This window comes from Besnoitia besnoiti, chromosome VII (assembly GCF_002563875.1).
Source record: "Besnoitia besnoiti strain Bb-Ger1 chromosome VII, whole genome shotgun sequence".
Classification (NCBI taxonomy): Eukaryota; Apicomplexa; class Conoidasida; order Eucoccidiorida; family Sarcocystidae; genus Besnoitia; species Besnoitia besnoiti.
Genome location: NC_042362.1, coordinates 1,778,055 through 1,801,839, shown reverse-complemented (window position 1 = coordinate 1,801,839; position 23,785 = coordinate 1,778,055). Strand labels below are relative to the sequence as shown.

Below are 23,785 nucleotides of genomic sequence, written 5' to 3'. Positions count from 1 at the left end.
ATGATGTCGCTCTTCGGTAGCGGCACTTTCGAGTTGCCTCCGTTGCCTTACGGCTACGAAGCGCTCGAACCGCACATCAGCGCCAAGACGCTCCAGTTCCACCACGACAAGCACCACGCGACATATGTGCAGACGCTGAACAAGCTGATCAAGGGCACCGAGTTCGAGAAAAAGAAACTCGAAGGTGAGTACAGTGTGCGCCAGTCCAGCCCTGCGGAATCGCAGAGACGGGGATCAGACGCGACGCGCATCATTTCCCTGTAGTTTACCTCGGCTGTGTCTGTTCAGACATCATCCGAACCGCGGACGGGAGCATTTTCAACAATGCCGGCCAAGTGTGGAACCACACGTTCTACTGGAACTCGATGAAGCCGAACGGAGGCGGTCAGCCCTCGGGGTTGGTGAAGGACGAGCTCGACAAGGCTTTCTCGTCCTTCTCCAACTTCAAGTCGCAGTTCAACGAAGTGGCCGCGAAGCACTTTGGTTCCGGCTGGGTCTGGCTTGTGTGGTGCAATCAGAACAAGCGGCTGGAACTGCGCGAAACCCACGATGCCGGCAATCCGATCACGGCCAATAAGTGGCCTATCCTCACGTGCGACGTGTGGGAACACGCGTACTACCTCGACACTCAAAACGACCGAAGCTCCTACATGAAAGGTAAGATATCTGCATTTCCCCGCTCGTGGGACGGCCTCCATACTTTTGAGCAGCCGCACGCTTTGTCCGCTGGCGCTGTGCTCACTGGTACATTTGCTGTGGATGCTGGTCTGCGCAGGCTGGTGGAACGTGGTGAACTGGGACTTCGCGAACAAGAATCTCCAGGCAGCCATGCGCGCCGAGCCTGTCGAGCAGGCAATGAGTGGAGGAAACTGAATCGCAGCGAGCCAGCCAAGAGGCGCTCCAGCGGAGGTGCTGGGGTCGAAACTCTGAGAATAGTTCACGAGCGAAAAACATCTGCGTGCCTTTGTGGGAGAGGAGAAGGGCTCTCCTGCCTATTATGTCGATGGATAAAGTCTCTCCTATGCCATTTGAAGGCCCTCGATGTACACGTTCGATACTCCTTTCTAGACCGACCGCGAACTGGCACCCTTCCCGCCCGTTTTTAGCGCTTCGCCAGCACGCGTCATCGCTTAGTTGCCTGACTACGGCGGTGGAGTTCGCTGACCGTCTACACCGCTCCACATCCCTCACGAGAACGAAAACGCACTCTCCGCATGAACTGCGCGGAAAACCGTTTTCCCCAGAGTTCCACGCAAGCATCCCGCCAGCCTGAGTGTCAGCGTGAAGGCCAGAGATCTGGCTTGATTTTGAGTCGAGGCTCGGTTTCCTACACACTCCTCAGCCACTAGCTCGCTCGCGGAGCGAATTAACCAGACAGCCCCTACCGCGGAGGATAGCCAGTTCGGTCGCGGCAAAATCCAACTCGACTACGTGCCACATGCCGATGGTCTTCGCATCTGTTTCTGGCTTAGCTTGCCGAGCAAGCGACGGCTGACAGCGGAAAAGGCTCATTGCTTGTAGATTATAGAGAGCCACTGCTGAGTAGTGCGGCAGAAAAGGTGCGAAGGCGGGCTCAAAAGCGCAAGTTGCTGGCTATACTGCAATGAGAATCGCTTTTCTTCTGTGAACCGTGCGAGAACGTGCTGTCCACTGCGCGGATTCAGCCTCACGACGCCTCAACGAGGCCTGTGTAGGTGCGTCTACGTGGACTGAAGCGCCGTTACCATCAATGAGAGCGGCCCCCAGGCGCGAAAATCGCCCTGCACTCAAGTTTTTTCTCGCAACCGCCACGCGCACGTTTCTCGGCGGAATTGCGCGCGGATACTGACACTGAGTCGAAACGCCCACACGGGCTGTTTACTGCGGCGTGCACTTGAAAAAAACACAAGTCGCACACATAGCGTGCCTTGCCCGCCGAGCGCCCGTCTGCGTTTTCTGAGTCCTCCACTCCAACGACCCCAAGTTCGCTGGGCGCTTGCGTGCGCATTACCTTTGAAGGCACAGCGTCCAGAACAGTTTGGTATCTTAACTTCTTCCCTAGCAAAAAGTTCCGTTGCCATCTGCGAACCCGACTAAGAGGCGAAGGCGCCTCGCAAGAGCTGACAGGACCGCGAGTCGATGAGGTAGTCGGTGCGCGCGGAGCCCTTTTGACGCAGCTGAAGAAAGTCGAACTTGAGCACGCCGCAGTTTGACAGCTTCTTCTCCGCCGCTGGGTGCGTCTGATCCGCCTGCACACGCCCCGGCACAGCGCCCGCTCAGATTCACGCGCGGAAACAAACTCCGCGGAGAAGACGCCACGGGGAAATCACCTCCCCCCCTCCCCCCCGCAAACAGAGGCGACGCGCCCCCACCGCCGTTCGTTTTCCTTCCCTCTCTCCACCTAGCGCTTGCAAGGCCACGAATCAGGGGGCTGCGCCAAGTTCAGATGAGGCACGCTGCGCCGCCCGGCGTGCGGCCGCCTCCTCTTCGCGCAGCCGCTTCGCTTACCGGGAGAAACATGCGGAAGAAGTAGCGCAGCCATCGGGAGTGACCAACGACGACGACGGCCTGGCGCTCCGTAGATCCCTCCGCGAAGAGCCACGCGGAGAAGGCAAAGAGACGCCCCACAAGCGTCGTGTAGATCCGCTTGTTGCCGCGGTTGAACTTCTGATCCAAGTGACTCGCATACAGCTGCCCCAGAGACGCGCCGACGATCGCCTCTTCGAGCTGAGACAGCGGCGGCGACGACTTGCGCGAAAACGAAAAACTCGAAAGCGACAGCGCATCCGGGAAACGCGTCGATTCCTGTGAGCAGAAAAGTGCACAGGAAAGAACGGCGACAACACGTTGTGGAGCCGACACACCACGCCCCTCTGGCGCACACAGGCACCTCTGGCGGACACGCCAGCACCCACGGCAATACATCTGCGCACGCGCATGCAAAACTCGTGTCGTGAATCGCGCCTTCCCATTTAAGGCCCCAGGAGCAGGCCGCCGGGAGCGGGGAGGGGGTAGGGGGGGGGTGTTGAGAGATTGCAAGAGAGAGCGCGAGGCAGAAAGGCGAACCTGGAGAGAAGAAAGGATCTGAACAGTTTGCGAATGAACTTGCACGGAGGGACCCAGGGCAATCAAGAGGGTGGAAATCGCCCGCCTGAGAAAAGACGAAAGCCGCGGAAAAAAAGCCGTGTCTTCCACTGCAGATACGCCCGCCTCGCCCCCTACAGGTCAAGCGGCGGCGTTCGTGCGGCCCTCAGAAATGCTGAAAAAAAAGGTAGATCGTGTGACGCGCCCAGAAAACGAGTTCGTGGCCCCCGCACCATGCACTGATAGCAAACTGCCTCCCTGCTTCCCACGTGGGAACAGGCACTCGAAACACGAATTCTACAAAGCGCCGCAAGTACCTGCCAAAAGTGCGCAGCGAACAAAAACCGACTGTGAAACCCGCCGTGCGGCAGTCGGAGTGCTTGTGACCCGTTGCCGAGCTCCAGTGCACATGCGCGCGCGCCTCTCCCCCCTGCGCAGCCTGCCACAGGCGCTGTTCACAAAAAAGGCTGCACATTCTCAACGTACCTCAAGTTGGACGTGACGAGGACCAAGCTGTCCTGAATGGCGTTCGCAGTTTGGAGCCCCGCGCTCTCAATCGTCGCGGCCGCGCGCTTTGTGTCAGTGCTTTCGCCCAAGACGCTGTCTTCCGCTCCATCCCTTCCTTCTCCCAGCCCTGCGGCCGTCGCGCAACACGCGTCCTCCACCGAGCGCGCGCGACTCCGCATGCCTTCTTCTCGCTCTTCGGCTTTCGCCAGACTCAGCGACGTCGCAGCTGGCGCGCCGCACTGCCCCTGCCGTGTACGTACGCCGTCACTCGCGGTCAGAGCCCGCTCCGCTTGGCCGTCGTCGGCGTCCTCGTTCCACCCCGCCGCCGTTTTCTTCGCCGCCACGCCAACGAAGCGGCGCTCCACTTTCCCGCTCGTCACCGCCATCCCGGCGCGACAGGGGTCGCCTACACTGCCGTCGCGGGCGCCTTCCGCGGAGTCGCCGAGAGTCTCCATCTCCACGGAGCTCTGCGGCGCGCCGGCGAAGGCGCCCCCCGCCCCCGACGCAGTCCAGGCCGTCAGCAGCGCAGGCCACCCGACCTCGCTGCCGCCTTTGCTGAGGCCTCGGAGCGACGGAGAGGAGGAAGGCGGGACACAGGAAGGCGCCGAGCCGCGGAGGGCTGTGCGAAGCTCTGCGGCCTGGCAGATGCCCACGGTGCTCAGCGGCGAATCGAACAACACAGAATCGCGCTCCGGGGCCAGGAAGAGCTCCCACAGCCAAAAAAGACAGAAACGCAGCGGGAAAAAGAAAGAGAGCATCGGCCGGTTGAACGTCGCGTTCCAGACAGACTCGCTGCAAACGACACACACGCAAAACTCGCTCTCGTACGTAAATTATTCAATACATATTCTACTCAAATCGCCCCAACTTGGATGAATACAACACACATACACACGCTCTCTTTTCCACTGTGGCACGACTCCTCTCTTTTTTCACATGGGAGGAGGGGTGCACCGAGGAGGTTCTCCTCTCTCCAGGGTTTTCGAGTTCCGCGTGCCTTCTCTTGTCAACCTCTTGCCGACCGCCCCCCCCCCTCCCCCCCAGTTGGCTTCCACGCGGCGCGTGTCTACTTCTTGGGTGAGTATTGGCCTTTCGCCTGCATCGTTTGCCTTCCCTCCCTATGACGCTCCCTCTGCGTTTTGCAGATTTCTTGCGTCGTGCTTAGGCGGCTCTGCGCTCGCCGCGGCAGGTAACGCAAATCTCTGTACGTTAATGATAATGCATCTGGTAATTGGCTTTTCATCCTAACTGGTCTACATTTCAGCCAGTTATTGTTGGAGCTATCCTCGTATTCTTCACTCAAGCTTGACGCCCGCAACCCTCTCAAGATTCGAAGGAGCTCCAGTCGAGCGCACCTAATCGGAGCGGCCGCTGCCGACATTAGCTTTGCCAGAAAATGCAAAATAACTTGCAGACACGCCTGCAGTTGAAGAACCTGCCCCTATCCTCTCTGCCTCGTTTTGTTCCTCGACACAAGAACGTGAACTCCCTTTAAGTGTGCAGACAGCTGCGAAGAGACAAGGGTACCTCGTTCTCTCTTCAACTCGCGCATTTGAGGGCGTCTCAACAGACGGCGTGCGGCTCGCGATGCATGCATGCGAGCAGGAGGAGGAACTACTACTCGCAGTGCGAGCTGATCAGGAGTCTGCGTGAGCGTATCTCGGTGTCCTGCCTTCTTTCTGCGGCGCTTACCCGTGCCGAATGAAGATAATCGTTCGCCTCTCTATGGCGTCCGCGGTGTCAAGAGACACGCGCTGCCGCTTCAGGGCAGTCTCGAGTCCGCGCTCTTCACCAGAGAGGCAAAAAAACAGAATCGCGTACGCGGCGAGCCCCAGCTTGCGCAGGACGTTCCACGCAGCCTGCATGCAGAGGGAGGAAACAAAGAAAGTCATACAAAAAAAGAGGCTCCACGAGGGCGCGCAAAGCCACAAGACCTCCAGAGATACGCACCCACATTTCAATGTCTGCACCACACGTCCATACAAGCATACATGTATATATGTACATATGTATTTATGTATGTATGTATGCATGCATGTATGTATGTATATATGCATATGTATATATATAAGTCGAGCGACTGTGATGGAGGCGCAAAATCACGCATACATTGAGACACCGATCCCCCCACGGTCTACTCTACTGCACATCGGAGTACGAAATACAAAGGGACGGAGAAAGACACTCAGATCTTTCGGCGGGAGGAGGTGTGCGGCAGACTCAAAAGGGTGCAAGCAACTCAAGGCTTTGAACGCCGCCATCGCGCAGCTGAATCTCTCTGCCGCACAGGGCCCTCCTCTGCGCTCTGCGGACTTCTGTGCATCCACCCGACCGCGTTCTCTGCCAGGCGGCCTTCTGTAGCTTTTGATCGCCTCTCAACTCTTCTGTCTCCCAGAGACGTACATCTTTCGTGAGGAGTGCAAGGAGCGCGAGGTGTTCGAAGGAAATCCAGCGGCCGGCGGAGGGGGCCGCAGGCGCGCAGAGCGCCGAGATCCCCGACAGATACACCGCCGGCGCCGCGCCAGGTGGCTGTACACCGGCGGCGGCGCTCGAGGCCGCGAGGCGAAGGAGCTCCTGTTGGCGCCGCAGGTGAAGAATTTTTAGGTAGCGGAGGAGAACAGAAGCCGCGAAGAAGACAAAGAACGTGAGCAGAAGAAGGAGAAAGAGCGAAGGCGGAAAGAGGAAGGGAAACACAAAGACGAGAAGAGACGACGAGGACGACCCCGTGGTCAGCGCGGCACCCGCCGCCTCTGCCGCCTGCGCGGCCGCAGAAGCTGCAGCCGCCGACAAGCTATCCATCGCCCGAAATTCAAAAGGACGAAGGAGTCGCAAGCGACAACGAAGAAGCGACAGAACCTAGCGACACGCGCGAGACTGGATAAGGCTGCAAGAGACAGACACAGCTGAAGGGAAACTCTTCCTATGCTCCCCGTGTGCCTGCGCAGGTCTCCTCTCGCGTAGGAAATCCAGATAAAGGCGAGGTAGCAGCAAGGCGCTTCGCCGCGACACCAAAAAGTGTATAGAGAGCGCAGAGGTGACGTCAGCTTCAGCATTCGCCGCAGACTCAGGCGACCGAGCGTCTCGCGAATTCTGTAGTAACTGCCGAATAACTGCCAGAGGGCGCAGTAGCGAAGAGAATTCAGCGCTAGCCGGGCCGGCAGAGATGAGACAATTGCCTCATGGGAGTCATAGCTCGGCGCTGCAGTGTAGTCAGACCTGCCCAGAGCGGAACCATGGTACAGCGGCGACGAGAGCAGAGGAGGGCGCGAAGCATGAAGAGAAGCACCAGACGAGGACTACGGGGGCAGGGGAAGGAAGAAAGCGCGCGGAGCAGAGCAAAAGTGAAGGAAAGGATGCGGCGCGCACGGAATCCTGTGCTCGCTCAGGAGACACGCAAGAAGTTCCCTTGTGGCGCCCGCGACGGGGAGGGTAGCGGGTGTATTAGCGCAGACAACGTCAGGAGATACCAGAAGCGCGGAATGCGAAAGACGGAAACGAGGAAGAGACGACAGCGGAGAAGAGCAAGAGGAGACGCAACGAACGAGTAGTGCAGGCTTTGCGAGGCTCAGCTGAAGCGGCAAGCGACGCCGCGAGAAGGCGCGATACCGTTTCACGACTCCGAAAAAAAAGGTAAAAACTTGAGAGGACAGCCAGATGACTTCACAGGACGAACTCCAGATGGGCGCAATCTACAAGTACTTTGTCACTGTAGAGGAGAAAGACGAATCGGCGCCTTCAGCGCCTGCGTGCTTGGCTCGCTTAGCTTGAGGGTATATGTCGTCGCCGCATGTCCATAGCATGTCCATAGCCTCAAGAAAGCGAAATTTGAGAACTGCATGCGCAGGGGTTTTTGTTCGCTTTCTCTTGCAGGAGGAGCTCGACTCGAGGTAGACGGGCCCTGTTATCTTTTTTCTTGTTCACAACGGGATTCTTCTCTCCATTTCTTATCGGTTCCGCCCTCGTTTTCCCCCTGTTGCGCCCGGCTTTCTCTTCCAAAACGAGAGCGGCGGTTCGCCGCCGAGTTGACAGACGTTTCCGTATCAAGTGAGCGTTTTTCTATTCTGCGGCAGCCTTCCGTACATCCACACCTCGAGGTAGCGACTGCTTTGCTTATTTGTCTTTTGCCTTTGTTCCTCTCTTTTGCTCCTTCCTCAGTCCTCACGCGGGAGGGCCTGATCGCGCTGCAGTCCCCGTCGCAGCTAGGCGAAGCGCCGCCAGCTTGTCTCACCTCTTTCTAGTCTTCTTCTCCGCGACAATCCTCGTGTTTTGCTTGTTCTGGCGACTCAGAGAAGAGGCTGGGCGGCCAGTGAGTCAGCTTGCTGGGGGCGGAAGGCGAGCCAAAGGAGGGGAAAGCTGCTCTTCGATCTCCCCTCCGCGCGGGTCGCCAGTCTCCGTGCAGAGTTGCGGTGTACGTACACCGGCGCGTCCACCGTAGACAGCCATGTGTCGACCGACGTAGCGCCGTTTTCTGGCTTTTCCGCAAGATGCTGCCGGCGTCTGCTCCGCCTGCCTCCGCCTCGCCGGCTGCCGCGGCGCAGGCTTCGTCTCACTCGCTGTCTTCCTCTTCTCCTTCCTCTTCTCATTCTTGTCCGCCGTTTCCTGCGTACCGGCAAGGCGCCTTGCAGCGGGAGTGTGCGCTAGAGTTCGCCGACTGGCGCTGGCTGTGTTCGCACGCACTGGACTCGGAGGGCGCGGCGCTGGAGTACTTTTACTTGTCGCCGTTTTACGTCGAGATGGCCGGCGAAACGCTCAACGAGCGCCTGCGACGCGGCGAACGCAATCTGTCAGACCTCCAGGGTCGGCTCTTCTCTGTCACCTACTCGAATCTCGATGTGCTTCGCTCGCAGGTGCCTGGGGCAGCTGGCGCGGCGGGCGCAGGGGCTGGCGCGGCGGGTGCAGGGGCTGGCGCGGCGGGCGCAGGGGCTGGCGCTTCGGCGGCGGAGGGCGAGGGAGGGGCTGCTGAGCTGGGGGTGGACTTCGCGGCGCGCTGCACCTTCTTCAACAGCCAGGCGCTGTTCCACATAACGCTGCTGAAGCGCGAGCTTGCGCGGCACGGCGCGATCCACACAGTGCCGCTGCGCGTCTACGCCGTCATCTCAGGGAAGATCTACCGCGTGCCCCCCCTCTCAGACATCATCCAGCAGAAAATGGCTGCGGCGATGGGGCACCTTGAGGGTTGCTTCGACGTGCTACAGGGCCGCCTCGCTCGCTGGAGCCTTGCAAACGGATACACGTGGCGAGACTCGGGAACGAACCTCCGCGCCGGCGCCCGCCACCAGGCAGCGTGCGACACCGAAAGTGACCCAGACGAAGGTCTTTGCGTCAATGAGGTCTTCAAAAAGCCCGGATGCGAACCCGCCGTCCGCGTCCTCCACGAAGAGCAGAATCTCCTCACCTCCGAAATCGCAGCCCTCATGGTCAGCGCGCGGCTGACGTCTGGGGGCCTTTCTCAAGCAGGGTTCTCCGCACCTGCCAAAAACGAACCAAAGCTTTTTGTTACAGACAGACTCTCATAGAGTGTTCAAGTATTTATTCCGAATTTGGCAGGGAAGGTTGGAGCTTTTCGCGTGCCTTTCTGTGCGCATCGCGCATCCTTATCAACCCTGTTCGAGTGCGAAGTCATACTTGCAGCTGTATGTACAGACGCGGGAGGGGGGGGCGGAGGAGGGGGAAGGGCATGAGACTGGCTCGTGGATAAACCCACGAAACATACGCAGCGCCGCTCCTCTTTCACAGCATTCTCCTTCTGTGCCCTTTATTCGCCGCTCGCGTCTCCCCCACGTAGAAAAACACTCCGCTGCATGCATGTTAAAGTGGCTTCCGGTCCTCTGAACGCCCCCAACTTCTTGTATGCTTTCTTCGTAGCAGCGCTGGTGCGTCTTCCTCGCGGATGGCGACTGCTTCATCCTGCTGTTGTCTTGTCGTCTCTAGAGTGTCTGCGTGGCGCTTTCGGTTGTCGTTCTTGTGCCTCAGGAGCGGAAGCGTCAAGCCGAGAAGCGGTGGGGAGCGCAGCGCGAGGCGGAGGCGAAGTTGCTGGCTGCGATGGAGAAGAAAGTTGCGGCGTACAGACAGCTCAAGATAGAGCGGCTTCGAAAGCTGCCTCCCTCGCAGCATCTCGAATTCCTCCTCCGACAAAAGAAACAACTCGAACAGCGCGCGCAGGAGCGCGCGGCGCAGGCCGAGGCTCAGCGCGCAGCCTTCGCGCGGTAAGTTTTTTTAAAGCTTTGTCGTCTAGGAGAAAGAGGCAGCGACTCGCGACGTGGAGCGCGAGATACATTTTATGCGATTTTTCGCGAACTCAGGCGTCGGTGCTCGCGGTCTGTACCGTGGAGAGTACGTATGAGTGGGAAGCACGCGACGTTCAAACTGGGAGGGTCGGCGTTTTTTGTGCCTGATCTAGCTCCGAAAGGATCGCTGGGCCTCGAATTTTCGTCTTTTTAGCGTAAAGTTACGTGAGTCGCTTCCAGGCGAGCGGATTTGGCTCGTTTAGGAGTCCGCCTTCTCCTTGCAGTTGTCTCGAGGCAAGGCCGCGAGCTGCGATCTTCGGGAGTCGATTTCAGTCTCCGAGGCCGTCGTGGTTTCGTCTCACGGCCGTTTCCGTGATCTGCTGTGAGAATGAAAGTCAATGGAAGCGGCCTGTCGCGAGCCGAGTGGCCCTCGACTCTGTCGTGCTGGCCTCTCGGTCGTGCGTCGCAGCAGCTGTGTTCTGTGGCGCTCCAGCTATCCTGCGGTAGCATACTCTCTGTGAGACACCCGTTTGAAGCGGCAAAAGTTTGTGGGCTCCACCGTTTAGGCTCAGCGCAAGCCCGGCAACGCACACGAGACGCCTCAGCGCGGAAATAATCTTTCGAAGACGGCAGACGACCGCGGCAGGCGGTTCGAGGCCCGAAGCGTCGCGTCGCTGTCACGCGTGCGAAGAACAGAAGATGCACATTTAATCGAAAGAGAATCTAGGCGTGCTAGCCAGTCTGCATGGTCACATGCAATCGTATGTATACAAACATATATATGTATATATATCGTTACAGGTACACATAAATGCATATACAAATATACCATGTATATATATATATCTACAAGCACATATATATACATATACACTATAGGTACACATATATATGTTCATGTATTTGTGAGACTAGTTAGACTCCGCTCGCAGCGGCCAGTGTGCTAAAGCTCCGCCTGTGATGCAGTCAAAGTGGTTGGAGGCGACTGGGAACAAGCATTTTGGTTTCGTGCTCTAGGCGTCTGGATGAGGCTGAAAAGCGCGTCATGGAGCGCTGCTGCGTCGTAGGCCGCGTGCAAAAGAAAATGAGGCGGCATGCGAGGCATGTGCCCTTTCTGGAGCGGGCGTTAGGCACTCTGAATCGGGCAAAGTATTGCGCGTCCCTTGCAAAACGACGCGGTGGCGTCCTCATACGCCGTCGCGACGACGGAATTCTTTCAGCGAGAATCTCAATTCAGTAAAGCAACTCGATCAGAAAACGAGCAATATGGCCAGGGCCCCCACATCGCACTCTGCGGCCGCCTCATGTTTCGTATCTCAGAATCACAACTTTGAAATCAGACGGACGCGCATTCTATTAGTCCATTGAATGGTTCGTCTCAGAGGCTCCCTCGTGGTCGACACATGCATACGTGCATCCATACATCCATATATATATATATATATATATATATATATATATATATATATATACATACTTGTATCTATGAGCATATATAAATGAATATATGCATGAGCTACTTATTGATAGATATGTGAACATATTTATGAAGGCTTCTGTGTGGAGTTAAGAGACATCGGGGAGCAGCTGCGGGAGCGAGACGACGGCGGCTGCCCGCAAGAAGATGTACGCGACGAAGGAGAAGAGAGAGAACGTGAATATCCAGAGGACGCCGCCGACGCTTTTCAGCGGCTCCGCCCAGCCGGCGAGGCCCTCGACCGAGGCCACGGAGGCGCCGAAGAGGAAGGACGACCCGAACGGCTCGTCGGGTGCAGAGAAGGGCGCGGGCACCATGGGTAGCGACCTGAGAAGCTGCAGCGACGGAAGGAACGAAAGCGGCCATGAGACGAGGCGGAAGGGGAGCGTCGCGAGCGCGAGGAGAGCCCCGGTCACACTGTAGCCGGATGTATAGACACCCGAGAACAGGCTGGAGACGAAGAAGGGCGAGACGCAAAACAGCGAGAAAACGAGGAGAACTGCTTCCAGGAACACTCGGCGGAGTCCGCCGTCCAGCGGCCGCGGCGGAGACAACGTTTTCTTCGCGGGCAGCAGGGACGAAGGCGCGCAGGGGTAGCAGGCCGCTTGAAAGAAGAAGGTGAAGCAGTCCTGCTTGTATCCGTCGAAAAAATTATTCAGAAAATACCTGAGCCACACAAACAGACCACCGACAAACTCAGGCAGACTTCGAGGTGTCGAAGCAGACCCTCGCGGCGGCGTCTCCAAGAGAGAGCTCCTCTGTCTGCAGAGGAACGAGGCGTCGCGCGACGCAATTAAACAGGAGATGGAAATATCCTCACCGAACGAGAGAGTTGCGGGCGTCGTTCAGCGCTCCCCAGGCGCTGCGAACGCCCGTTCGCGTGAAATCCGTCTTCAACGCGGGTGTCCCTGTGAAGCAGAGCAGGAATCAATGAATAAAACAGCATCTAAAATACCGGGTCAAAAAAAGAGCCAAAAAGTCTGCGTCCTCCAACTCGGACGTTTCCCCGCCCTTTTCACACGCTCCCGGCGCTGAGACGCTGTGTCCCCAGAGGCCGCTAGCGGCAGGGTCTAGCCCGTCTTTGCAGCTTAGGATGAATTCAGCCGAAAGCGAGTGAGAGGCGCCGAAAACGCGGCCGATTGTCGCTTGCCAGAATCTCCACTCAAACCGTCGTGTCCCCTCTCATTACCGTCAAGACAGCAACTCCCAAAGTGCCAAAGTGAACGTCACTAAATTCGTATTCAGCTTGTTTACAAAGGAAAGAGATCCGCGCTCGAGCAGACCGTCGCAGCGGGGAGCAGGCGCATGACTTGAGGGACTGCGTCCCGTCGAGCGAGGCGCGATGCGCTTTGTCTTCAGACGCGTGCGCCTGTACCGCTACTTCCCCGGAGCACATCGTCAAATTCGAAGACCTTATGTGTTGACTCAAAGCTAATAAACAAAGGCAGTATAGTTCGTAGAAGACTGCGGATGCGAACTCCACGCAGGGCGAGATACATGCGGAGGCGCAGAGAGGCTTGCAGAGGTATGCGCGGCAGATCTTGAGCATGCCCTCGTCCCGCGAAGACGCACCGGAGTACAGAAGGGAGAGTGCGTCGGCGTTGTCCGTCCAAAGGTCGCGGAAGAGCTGATCGCCTTCGGCGGGCGTGAAGGGCAGCGGGGCGAGTGGCGGCAACCCCGTCGTAGCCTGCAGACTCGTCGCTTTCTCCTTTCCTCTCTCTCTCTCTGAGTCGGTTCGCTGCAGCGGGGCGTCTGACCGCTCCACCGAGGCGGAGCCGTGCGAGAGTAACGAAGAGGGAAGCCGCGACGCTCGTGTCGCAGCGTCCTCCGCCGAGAGCGCCGCGGCCGCAGGCGCAGCCGCTGGAGACACCGAAGAGCTCGACGAAGAAGAGTCGCTCGGGGCGCCAGCCGGCCGCGGGAAGGACGGCAGTGAAGACGAGGAGAGCGACAAAGACCGAGACAAGGCGCCCTCCGCTGACTGCAAAGGCAACGAAAAAGATAGAAGAAGTCGGACAGCCGGTAGAGAGAAACGTCCACGCAGTCTGGCGCGGAGCAACGAAAGAATTGACACATCCGCACATATGGTGTAGTCTACATTGTTAACCAGAAGAGGGTATGAACGGCGGAGCTTCAGCTTCGGTGGAACTGGGGAACTCGAGCTAGAAGGCGCCACGCGCGACAATGACGACGCGGCAGCAGCGAACGGGTGCCTCGCATCGTGACTCGCTGCCGCTCTGTCACTTCTTCCCCAATACGTTTGTTTGACATCACCTCGCAGCCCGATCCCTCAGCGTCCAGCGGCTTTTAATCCTTTGCATGCGCTGCCTGGAAGTCTGCGCTCAGCTCTTCACGAGGCGCACCGCCTCAGCTTCTCCCTCTCTCTCCTCGGCGCTGTGTGTCTCATTGTCGCCTTCGAGGAAGCTAGAAAGGTTGTTTTTTGCTCGTTTTTGCGCGAGCGTTTCATCTCTTCTTCTACCTGGCTGGCGAGCGGAACGGCGTCCCTCTGGGCGACAGCTGTCAAGAGCTGCGCCAACACGCGCTTCCCGAAGACGCTCTGTACCACGTTCGTTCGGTCGAGGCAGTCGATGCAGTTCACACGGAACAGGCCGCGCTGCAGCCGGAGGACCTAAATACGACGCAGGGAGAGCGCGACAGCGCTGAAGTCAGGGCGAAAAGAGGCTAAAAGAGACGAGAGGGGGAGAGGAGGCTAAGAGAGCCGAAGGCGGCGAGGCTCCGGAGGGTCTTGTGAGGGTGGGGGGAGGTGCGGCCAGGGCGCAGCAACCGCCACCGCCTCGAAGCAAACAACGGAAACGGGCGGCGCTCCTCCTCGCTACACAGGAGAGCTGCCGCCTTCAGATCTGCGCATCAAACTGGATATAGCAGCGGCGGGTGAAGAGAGGGAAATACACAAGGAGAAAGACAGAGTCGTATCAATCTACAGAGGTCGGGAAATAGAGAGGACACAGATGGACAGATACGCGTGCAGCCAGAAACAGGTAAATAGACAGATACTACATTCACAGGAGTGGACGAAAGGAGAGGCATGCGCGGAGATGTGGGTGTACCTACAGCGCACGCGGGCAGAGCGGGACACGTGCGGCGGGGGAGCGTTGTCAAGCGAGCGTTTCTCGAGACACGTTGGAGCAAGCTGCTCTCTCCTCACCTCAGTTTTCCTCCATCCGGGCAAAAACTTGAGCGGGTTGTGCCAGGTGAAGAAAGGCTCTTCTGTCGGGGCTGCGCCTGGCGCGCCGACGGGCCAGCTCTCGGCGTCGCCCTCGGCAGGCAGCGTACATACAGCGTGGAAGTAGTGCTGGTGGTTCAGCTGCTTGTGTACCTGCGCGAGGAGCCGCGACAGGTTGTTCCACTGCATTCTGGAGCATTCTTGGTGGAAGTCGAACCTGCAAGACGGCGAATGCCGGCGAAACGAGAAATAACCAAGCCGAAGACAGAAAGACCCCGCAGGCGCCAGTTTTTGCTTTCGAAAGCTAGGCATCAGATGGCGCAGAAACGAACCTGCAACGACTCCTGGAAGGCACGAGCGTATCGAACGGAGAAAAGTCAGCATCTCTCCGTAATTGTCCTCCTCAGCAGAGCTTAACGCTTATACTCAAAGCCTATTATTCATATGCGGTGTGCACTATATATATATATATATATATATATAAGTAAATGAATAAGAATAGACATCTGCATTTGCCTGTACGGATGTCTATACATATATACGTGGATGAAGGGACAGACTCCGAGCAGCTGCTACACGCGGCCGAGTTTTATTCTGCAGTCCCCACGGTGCCCGACGAGCCTGGCGCAAATCGAGAAAGGTTACTCGCATGCACAGAGCCAGACGCAGAGATAGTCAGCCGGCCGCTAACTGAAAAGACGAGGCATGCACAGCAGCACGAGACACGCGTAGGAGAGGAAACGCCAGCGCGGCGGGAGTGAGACCAAAACACGCAATGGAGCGGCGCGCTGCACAAGCCAAAGCAACAGGAAAACCCATAAAAAGAGAGCAGCAACCCTACCACACGAAGGAGAGATCTTTGCTTTTTTGCTCGATGACCGTCTGCTCAAACAGGTCTCCCAGCGCCTGCAGAAATGACGAAAATCAAGAGACGCACGAGCGCCACAGCCTTCGCAGCGGGAGGCGACACGCCACTGGAGCATAGAAAGACGGAAGCGCCATGAAGAGGCAGCTGGGAGAGGCCTCGAAGAAGGGAGGAGACAGAGCGAAGGAAGTGGGAGGAAGACACCGCGAAAAGGGCAAGCTAAAAGGCACAAGAGGCAGGCAGGCGCAGCTCATGCCCCAGAGTAAACTAAACACAGCGCTCGATTGAAGGAATCAGCAACAAAAGACAGGGTCAGCGCTCGCCCTCTCTGTTCACCGCTCTGTCTCTCTCTGCTACGACCTACCTTCTCTCTCCCCTTCTTGTTCACGAGGCTGACGACCGTGATCGGGCCGTAGTTCCTGAAGGCGCAGAAAACTCGTTTTTAAGCAAAGATTTGCGAGAGTTTGTCGGGGTGAAGCGACAAGAAGGACTCGCGAAAGGAGCGACACGCATGCGGCAAGCGGTGGCGAGGAAACTGGCGGGCGGTCTCACAGAAGCACACAGAAAGACGCAAAAAAAAACAGACACAGCCACGGATGCGCAGACAGCGAAGCCAGCACCGGGGACTCGTGCGAGCCTCGACTGCCGCGAGAGATTAGAGAGAGTCGTTTTCTGCGGCACACACCTCCTCAGAGCAGCACGCGGCGGGCGACGACCGAGAGGCAGAAAAGACGAGACACACCGCCAGAGTTCCTCATCCAAAAGACGGCACAGAGCCACGTCGGACCGGAACAAAAGAGCGAGAGGCAGCGGGACAGACGGACTCACTTGAGAATGCCGCTAAAGTGCCGCGAAGCAGCGGCGGAGTTCTCCTCAGGAGATCCAATGACACTGGGCGCAGGCGCCCATCTGCAGGACAGCAATGACCCAACGTGCAAGAATCAGAAGGTACCTCGACATGCACACGCAGCCTTGTTCGCAGTCACAGCCTCTCTCCGCTCGGCTTCAAGCACCTCTTTCTCGCGCCTGCCAAACGGAAATGCATGAAAGGGAGGCGTCCCGAGGCGCGCCTCCTCCCGAGTCTCTGTTTTCGCGGCTGTCTCTCCGGCTGAGGGCGTGTGACCTGCAGATGGTGGTATCCTTTTTTCCTGCTTCTGCCTTGCCGTCTCTGTAAGTTCTGCGTTCACGCTTCGAGCTGCACACGCGCGGCGATCCGGAGACGCACGCGATGCCGCGAAAACTCGAGAGGCGAAGCGCTTTCTTTCCCTCTCTCTCTTTTCGAGGTTCGCCTCCACACGCGTTTATCATCGGCCTCCATCTCTGGCTTCAACTGATCCCGCATCGCAAACACGCTGCGGATGCATCGCGAGTCTCGTTGCATGCGACTCTGGCGGACTCACTTGAGCGTCGGCGTTTGCTTCCAGACGAGGGGAATCGAGCCTCGAATCTGCAGGAAGGCGAAGACATCCAAACGCGCGTACCCGCGCCCGCGCAGCGCCGCGGCGCTCTGCCGCGAATTGTGTGGCTGCGGGAAGAAAGGGGCTGTGGAAGACAGCGCCGCGCCAGCGCCGAGAAGGAGAGGCGGCGGCGCGGCCTCTCGGAAGGTGTATACGAGGAGCAGCTGCTCAGTCTCAACCAGGTTCGACGCGTTCCCTGAGAGAAACACGCCGTCACACGAACGCGCAGACGAAACCGAGACTCAACGCGGAGAAAAAAGGGGGCGGAGACAGCGAGGCAAAAGCGAAGAAGACACGACACGACACAAACGGGGCGGGGGGGAGGGTGGGGAGGCTGGAGTAAAGAAGAGGGAGAAGGCTTAGCGCAAGGAGAGACAGGCGTAAGAAGGAGCCCCTGCGAAAAGCGCCAGGCGGGGATGAGGCGAGAGTCAGGAACCACGCACGTCCACTTAGTCACGCTGCGAGTTTGAGGAAACGGCGGCGGCTTTCGCTGCCCCGAAAAAGGCGTTTGGGCTCCAGGCAGCTGCCCCAGACGCGGACAGCCAGCGCCGTGCAGCAAAGCAAGAGAAAAACCGAGAGAAAAAAGGGAAAAAACCTGAGGATCTACCCTGAGCGCGAGCCGCAGGAGAGCCGAGGGGACAGAGAGACGGGTCGCTGAGAAGAACTCGGGAGGTAAACAGAGAAAAAGGGCATTTCTGAGAAGAAGCCGAAACAGAGAGGAACAGGCCTAGACCGGTCCCCTGGAGCCTAACCTGCGGCGTTGATGCCTCGGCTGTGGAAGCGCACGCCTGCGCGGCTGCTGTCGCGGCGGGAGATTATGCACAGCTGCGAGCAAGACTCCACCGAGTACGAGAGCAGGCCCATGCCCACGTAGCTGCGCATGCGCAAGAATCAAAAATGAGAAACAAAGAGAGAGTCAGAGGCAGGAAACCAACCCTGGAGGCACGCAGGAGAGGCAGAGGAGACGACGGCGCCTGCTGCAGAAGAAAGAAGACGGAGCGAAGGCAAGTCGGGGCGACAAGCTCGTGAACGAAGGTCGCAAGAAAACGCGTCCCCCGAGTTCACAGATCAGCCAAGTGGAACCACGACGAAACCGCGAGCGCGCTCTGCTGCCGGCTGGACACGACACCTGCCCCGCTACGTTCGCCTCACTTTTTCTCCTTCCCCCCCCCCCCCCCCCCCCCCCGCCCCGGCTCGTGCGCTGAGCAGGCGCTTCCGGCCTCGAGCGCGGGCGGCCTCTCTCTTTTTCTTCTCGCCCTCTCTCTCTGTGTCTCTCTCTCTGTCTCCCTCCCTGTCTCTCTCGCTGTCGAGTCGGTCACAGATGCAGCCGCGCGGACTAACGAGGCACTAAGGCGAATCATTCGCGTTCCTCACCCTTGAATGACTTGCGCGCAGAAGCGGAAGGCCTCCGGCGTCTGCGTGGTGATGGGCTCCAAAAAGTGTCGGTTAACGCTGAAGCGCGCAGTCCAGGCGCTCCCGTCGCCCTCCCTGCCGTCGTCCTTTGCGGCGCTCCGGGTCGGCGACGGAATCGGGGCGGAAGTCGAGTGTCCCTCTTGCTTCTTCTCGCTGTCGCCGCGTCGCAGCGCGTGCGCTGCCGCGAAGGCGCCGCCGCCGAGCTGCGTCTGGAGATTCTTGGTCAGATCGAGCGCCGGCGAGAAGTAGAAGGCGCCCTCGCAGAGCCCGTCGCAAAGCAGCGTCAGCCACTGCTCCGCGACCGCCTGCAACGGTGTACGTACACCCGGCGGGGGCGGCGCCCGCGGGTCATCGCTGGCGACCGCCGCGCCTGCAGCGTCCCCAGCGCAAGCGGAGGTGTGAGCAGGGCGGATGGGCGCCTCGGGCGGCTCGAGTCTCTTGCCGAGGACGTCTGTGCGAACGGCGTCTGCGCACGTTTGGATGTCGCGTCCCTCTGCGCCGGGGAGCGAAGGCGTGGAGGAGAGGAGGAGTGAGCCGTCTGTGGTGGCGTCTGCTTCGCGCTGCGCCTCGCTGGCGACGATGCGCGCGGCCGCGGAGCTCGCCTGCGAGGTCACGGTCACAGTGGCGCCGACGAGGAAGTTTCGGCTGGTCTGGAGAAAGCGGCGCCGGCGGAGCGTGCGTCGGGAGAGCGCGGAGGACGCGGCGCCCGCGGGCGGCACCTGAACGAGGTGAAACGAAGAGATCTGCAGCAGCGGCGCCTGCCCCAGGAAGCCCAGTAGTCGGCAGGACTCGATGCAAATCACGTACGCACAGCCAAAGATCTGCGTGACGCCAAAGACCCCGTAGCACGGCACACTCGCCCTCGGCGCACGAGACGCAGCCGCCAACGCAGAACGAGAAGAAGAAGAGGGAGAAGAAGAAGGAGAAAAAGAGGCGGTCGCAGAAGCGGGGCCGGCGGCGACGGAGAAGCAGACAGTTGGGGAGGCGGAGGGCGACGTCGACGCGTACGAGAAGGTGAGTTGCTGCGAGGGCGCTAGAGAGAGCGAACGGAGAACGAGGGCATCGCGGTGTATGTCACACGTGAAAGGAGGAGAGAGCAGGGCCGACGCCTCCATCTTGGAAACTGACGCGGAAGGCGCGAAGCCAGGCAGCCACGACGTGCAGGGCGACAGAGGCGGTCTGCGGCTGCAAGGGACAGCTGAGGCCGCGAAGAGGCAGCGCCACCGCGAGAGAGAGAGAGAGCAAGCAGCGGACTGGCACTCGGAAGAGCCGAGCGCAGAGCGTAGGCGGAGCGAGCCCCAGGGCGAGGAAGGAGGACGGAAAAGGTACGACGACGCTTGAGTTTTGCACGCGTGGAAGCGAAGAGGAGAAGAGAAATGCAGATAATGAAGGAAGAAGGGCCTGGGAAGGTAGCGAGACAGCAAGGGTGAGAGGACACGCAGAGGACTTTGCTCTGCACCGTTGCCCCCTTCTCCGCGTCTGCACGAGCGAGGGGTCTGCAGGCAGACTTGAGGCCGTGTCTGCCTCACCCCCTCAAGCCTCGTTGGCGGCGCTATCCCACGTCGTTCCTGTGGAAGTCGCGCGCGCAACAAGACAAAGCTCCGCCGACCGCTCAGGCTCCAGCGCCCGCAGGAAACGGGCAAGACGAAGAGTGCAGTCACGCAAAGGAGGCGCGGCGGCTGTACAAAAGCAGGCGGGGATGGGTGCCACAAGATAAACGAAAAACAGTCTCGCGGCTGTCTGTTTCTTGACCCGAGAGGGGTTGAGGGAGCGGCGCAACGCGCGCGAAAAACCGCCAACAGCCATGTGCCGAAGCCCAGCGCCACAACGGCGGAAAGCCGGCGCAAGGAACGAGCGACACTCTCCCCAATCTCCGCCCTCGTTTCTCGCTAACTCGCCGTGAATGGAAAGTCCCTTTGTGCGGCAGCGGGAGCTGGTCAGCGATAGAAGGCGGCTCGGAGAGCCCGCGATTTTCGCTGGCGATGGAAAGGCTTGGGGTTTTCACGCTGTGCTGCAGGGAGGGAGGACGACCAAGAGGTGTTCGAAGGAGAAACACGTACGCGTAATGGATAAGCTCAGAGGGAGTGTGGCAGAACGACCTGCAAAAACGCTGCTGCGAGGAAGGACAGCTTGACGTCAAACACACAGCTGCACATCTGACAGACAGCAATCGCTTTCGGTCCGCCTTTGCCGCTCGGCATGCTCCTGGCACGGAGAGCGAGGAGAGAGACAGCCGCGAAGCGAGAGACAGCCGCGAAGCAAGGCTCGGAAACACCCGGCGTCTTCTCGAAAGACCGCCGCTCTTAAGCACCACGAGAGAGAGGAAGTTTCAACGAAACAGCTGAAGCGGGGAAACCGAAAAGAAGCCTGCGCGCTCCGCGAGCGAGAGTACGCAAGACTAGGAAAGCAATCGCGCGCAGGGGGCAGAGAGTAACGGCGAGTGAAGAGGGCTAGGCTCGAGGACTGCGAAAGCGCGTGTGAGCACTTGCACTGTATGTACGCTGCGTCAGCAGCCCCGTTCCAAGTCCCGAATTCGCAGGAAAATATCTCTAGAACACCCTCTCCTCGCCTCGAGTGCAGTTTTTTCTCGCCAGCCCCCCTCACTTCCGTTCAGCCTTTGAGGGGCTCGAACGGCAAATCGAAAAACCCATGCAGCTGCGCAGTCTGATGCCTTCGCTGCCGTTTTCTCAGAGTATATCCGCTGGTCGATTTCGCCCGACCTCCTTACTGTCGGCGTCTGGTGCAAATCTTACTGTGTCTGTTCATTTGTTACACTGACTGCCGCCCTTCTCCTACACATATTTCTGGAGAAAGCGGCCGCTGCTTTCCACCGAAGCGTGGCTCCTCTCGTTGTGTGTCGTATCCGCGTGCGAAGCTTTCTATTTCCTTGGTGTTTTCTCGGTGTTAGGCGCTTTTCCAATTTGCCGCGCGGGCCAAGAAGCTGCTAGACCATCCTGCTGCGGCTTTCTCACCTTAGTTTTGGCTCTGCCAACCGCCTGTGCCGCCTGGAAGCCCCTTCGAATAGCGCGCGGGCCTCGTACGCCGTCGTTTTTTCCGCCCTTGATCTACGCGGGCGAACCGTCGCCTCCGCTGCATCTCCCAGAAGGACTCTTTTGCGTCTTCTTTTCCTGTCGAGGACGTGCTAGCTCGACAGCGAGGGCCTCTCTCTCATCGAGAGTCACGACAGGGCAAGCGCACAAGGCCCGGAAGGAGCAAGCGCGCGGTCGCCAGGGGACTTGCCGCTTTTTCTGCGCGATTCCCGGCGTATTTTATACGTCTTCTCGCCCCCCCTCGGTCAAGGCACCTCCTTCGCAGACGGGCGCAAGTACCTTGTCCCGTTCTCCCCCCCTCCCCCCCCCCCGTCCCCCTTCGTCCCGCTGATCACCGCCGCTTCAACTTTTTGGATTTTTCGGCGCAGAACTCGTCCGGGACGCACGCAGTGTCAGGGACTGCCTCGCTGCAGTCGCGCCGAGAGGATGCTCAGACCAGATCACGACGGTACGCGAGCGACGCTTCTCCTGTTGCTTGGCGCCCTGCGTCGGTATAGAGGCCGATTCTGGGCTAGAGGCGGAGCCGCGCAAAGATGAACACCGCTCAAGCGGTTCCTGGGCGTCTTTCTTTTGCTGCCTTTCCTCTGTCTGGCTTTCCCGACGCAGCGAAACAAGAGGGGCGCTGGCGAGTAGAAGGGAGGAAAAGGCGAGTGAAACGCAGAGGCAAGCGGCCGTCGTTTCGCGTCGCCTCGCATGAGGGTCCTTTTCCGCGGAGACGCGCCTCTATCTATCTTTCTGTCTATATCTACCTCTATCTGTCTCTAGCTATCTCTATCTCTGCGCGTCTGTATTATTTACCTGCGCTGCCCTCGTGTTGTTGCGTTTCTCCAGTGTCGGGTTGTTGTGTGAGGCGCGTTTTCGGTCGAAACGCAGTTGGCCGTTTGAAGGTTGCGTATTCGGCTATTCGGCACAGGAGCGAGGAGTCTGCGCCAGCACTCCTTAGTCGTCGCGGGCGTAACCGAGGGCGGCGTCACACTTCTCACCTCCGACTATCAGGCTCTTCACGTCCCGGCTGCGCTTCTGCCAGGTGCGTGGCTCCTCATCGTTCAAGTTTCGTAGGCCGTTCCTGTGGGGAGCTCTTCTGTGCAGGGAGGCGCGCGCTGCCCTCTCTGCGGTCGATCGGCGTCTGCCCGCGGGTGTGCGGCCGCTGCTGAGGTGGCCTCACACCCGCGGCGTCGAGACGGAGGCGAGGCTGCTAGATCCAGTGGCAGCGCTCCGCTCTCGAGCCGTCGTCTACATGTATCTATATCTACCTATCTGTATCTATCTACCGATATGTATTATGTACCTGTCTGTCTGCTTCTATCTATTTGTCTGTGCTACCCAAAAATCCGCTTCTACCTATCGGTCTAGTGAAGTTGAGTGGTGCTAGCTCTCGCCGCTGTGCGGCCTCGAGACTGAGGCTTGGTGCACTTGCCGCCCATCGGCTCGCGGGAGGCGTGCGCGCGGCATGTGCCCGCTGCGGCGTCTGCCTCTTCTGTCGTTGGTGCGCGGCGCCTTCTCTTCTCTCCTGTGGAGCCTCCGGAGGTGTCTTTAGCTGCTGTGTGGCAGACGGCCTGGAAGTCGGAAGCACTCTTCAAGCGGTTTTCGCCGTCGACTGCGCCGCGGAGGCCTCTCGGGTTCAACAGATTCTCCAGGTACAGCTGGAAAGGCGGAGGCGCGCTGTTTCCGCGTCGTTGAGGGTCGCTGTGGCGAGACACATGCACGCCACTTCATCAGATAGATATAATAGATAGGAGGGAGATTTAAGTAGATAGATAGATATAGATAGGTAGGCAGACAGATAGATATGGATAACAGAGGGAGCTTGACAAGTGTGTGTTTTTTTTTTTTGTAAATGAGGAAGCGACGCTGTTAAGAACTCTATGATTCATCGCGGGCTCGGGTGGGTGTACGTTGCAGACGCCACGGCGAAGTGCAGGGAGGACTGGTTTGGCTGGCGGTCATGTGTTCCTTGAAGCAAGCGTCGCGGTGCGCCACTGCTTGCAAATGTGTTCTCTTCTCGCCTCCGTGCTTGCGTCGTTTCGTGGCGCGTGACTTGAGTTTTTTTTTCGAAAATGGAGCGGACGCCATGGACTGGGATTCACCGGGTGACCCCGTGCCTGCAGCTGGTTGACGAGGTGTCTCTGGAGCTCGCCCGCGAAAGCAGCTCGCGCGCGGCGCTCTCCTCTCAGCCGCCGAGCGCCTCCAAGGCCTCGCACCGTCCCTTCTGCAGCCCCCTGGCTGCCCTACGGGCGCAGGTCGCCGCGCCTCTCTCGCCTGCCCGGAGCGTCTTCGCCTCGAGTCGCGTGGCGTCTTCCGCAAGCAGTTCGGTTCACAGCTCGGCGTCCTCCGTCGACAGGGCGCTCTCCAAGTCCCTCGGCGCAGGCTCCGCGCAGCCGTCAGCAGCGGAAGCAGTGGCGCCGCGATAAGGTTTCTTTACTCAGCCGCTGTGCTGTCCCCTCTAGAGGCTCGAGGTGGGCGAAAAGCGGGCTCAGACGCGTCTCTCAGATTTTCTTAAGCACGTCGCCGTTCCGCGGATTTTCAACGCTAAATCCTCAACCTA

The 23,785-nt window shown here is 59.0% G+C and overlaps 5 protein-coding genes across 5 annotated transcripts; 3 read left to right on the top strand and 2 right to left on the bottom strand.

Annotated features, from left to right (window-relative positions):
• Positions 1–873, top strand: BESB_078540 (superoxide dismutase SOD3; the record flags this gene model as incomplete). The annotated part of the gene is made up of 3 exons (XM_029366216.1): positions 1–184; positions 289–657; positions 776–873. The coding sequence occupies 3 exons, from the start codon at positions 1–3 to the stop codon at positions 871–873; spliced, it is 651 nt and encodes a 216-aa protein (XP_029217647.1).
• Positions 874–2,072: 1,199 nt separating this feature from the next.
• On the bottom strand, positions 2,073–6,369 carry BESB_078530 (phosphoglycerate mutase family protein; the record flags this gene model as incomplete). Its single annotated transcript, XM_029366215.1, has 6 exons — positions 2,073–2,228; positions 2,488–2,784; positions 3,046–3,130; positions 3,550–4,362; positions 5,263–5,429; positions 5,974–6,369. 6 exons carry the CDS (start codon positions 6,367–6,369, stop codon positions 2,073–2,075), a joined length of 1,914 nt encoding a protein of 637 aa, XP_029217646.1.
• A 1,685-nt stretch (positions 6,370–8,054) lies between these two features.
• Positions 8,055–9,780, top strand: BESB_078520 (mediator complex subunit MED6; the record flags this gene model as incomplete). The annotated part of the gene is made up of 2 exons (XM_029366214.1): positions 8,055–8,987; positions 9,544–9,780. The coding sequence occupies 2 exons, from the start codon at positions 8,055–8,057 to the stop codon at positions 9,778–9,780; spliced, it is 1,170 nt and encodes a 389-aa protein (XP_029217645.1).
• Positions 9,781–11,363: 1,583 nt separating this feature from the next.
• BESB_078510 (putative SAC1 phosphoinositide phosphatase) lies at positions 11,364–19,305 on the bottom strand (the record flags this gene model as incomplete). The annotated part of the gene is made up of 11 exons (XM_029366213.1): positions 11,364–11,940; positions 12,095–12,182; positions 12,847–13,252; positions 13,751–13,900; positions 14,438–14,672; positions 15,297–15,361; positions 15,685–15,739; positions 16,149–16,229; positions 16,721–16,973; positions 17,530–17,651; positions 18,152–19,305. The coding sequence occupies 11 exons, from the start codon at positions 19,303–19,305 to the stop codon at positions 11,364–11,366; spliced, it is 3,186 nt and encodes a 1,061-aa protein (XP_029217644.1).
• A 788-nt stretch (positions 19,306–20,093) lies between these two features.
• BESB_078500 (uncharacterized protein) lies at positions 20,094–23,651 on the top strand (the record flags this gene model as incomplete). Its single annotated transcript, XM_029366212.1, has 5 exons — positions 20,094–20,246; positions 21,609–21,688; positions 22,128–22,267; positions 22,792–22,877; positions 23,349–23,651. The coding sequence occupies 5 exons, from the start codon at positions 20,094–20,096 to the stop codon at positions 23,649–23,651; spliced, it is 762 nt and encodes a 253-aa protein (XP_029217643.1).
• Between the last annotated feature and the right edge of the window lie 134 nt (positions 23,652–23,785).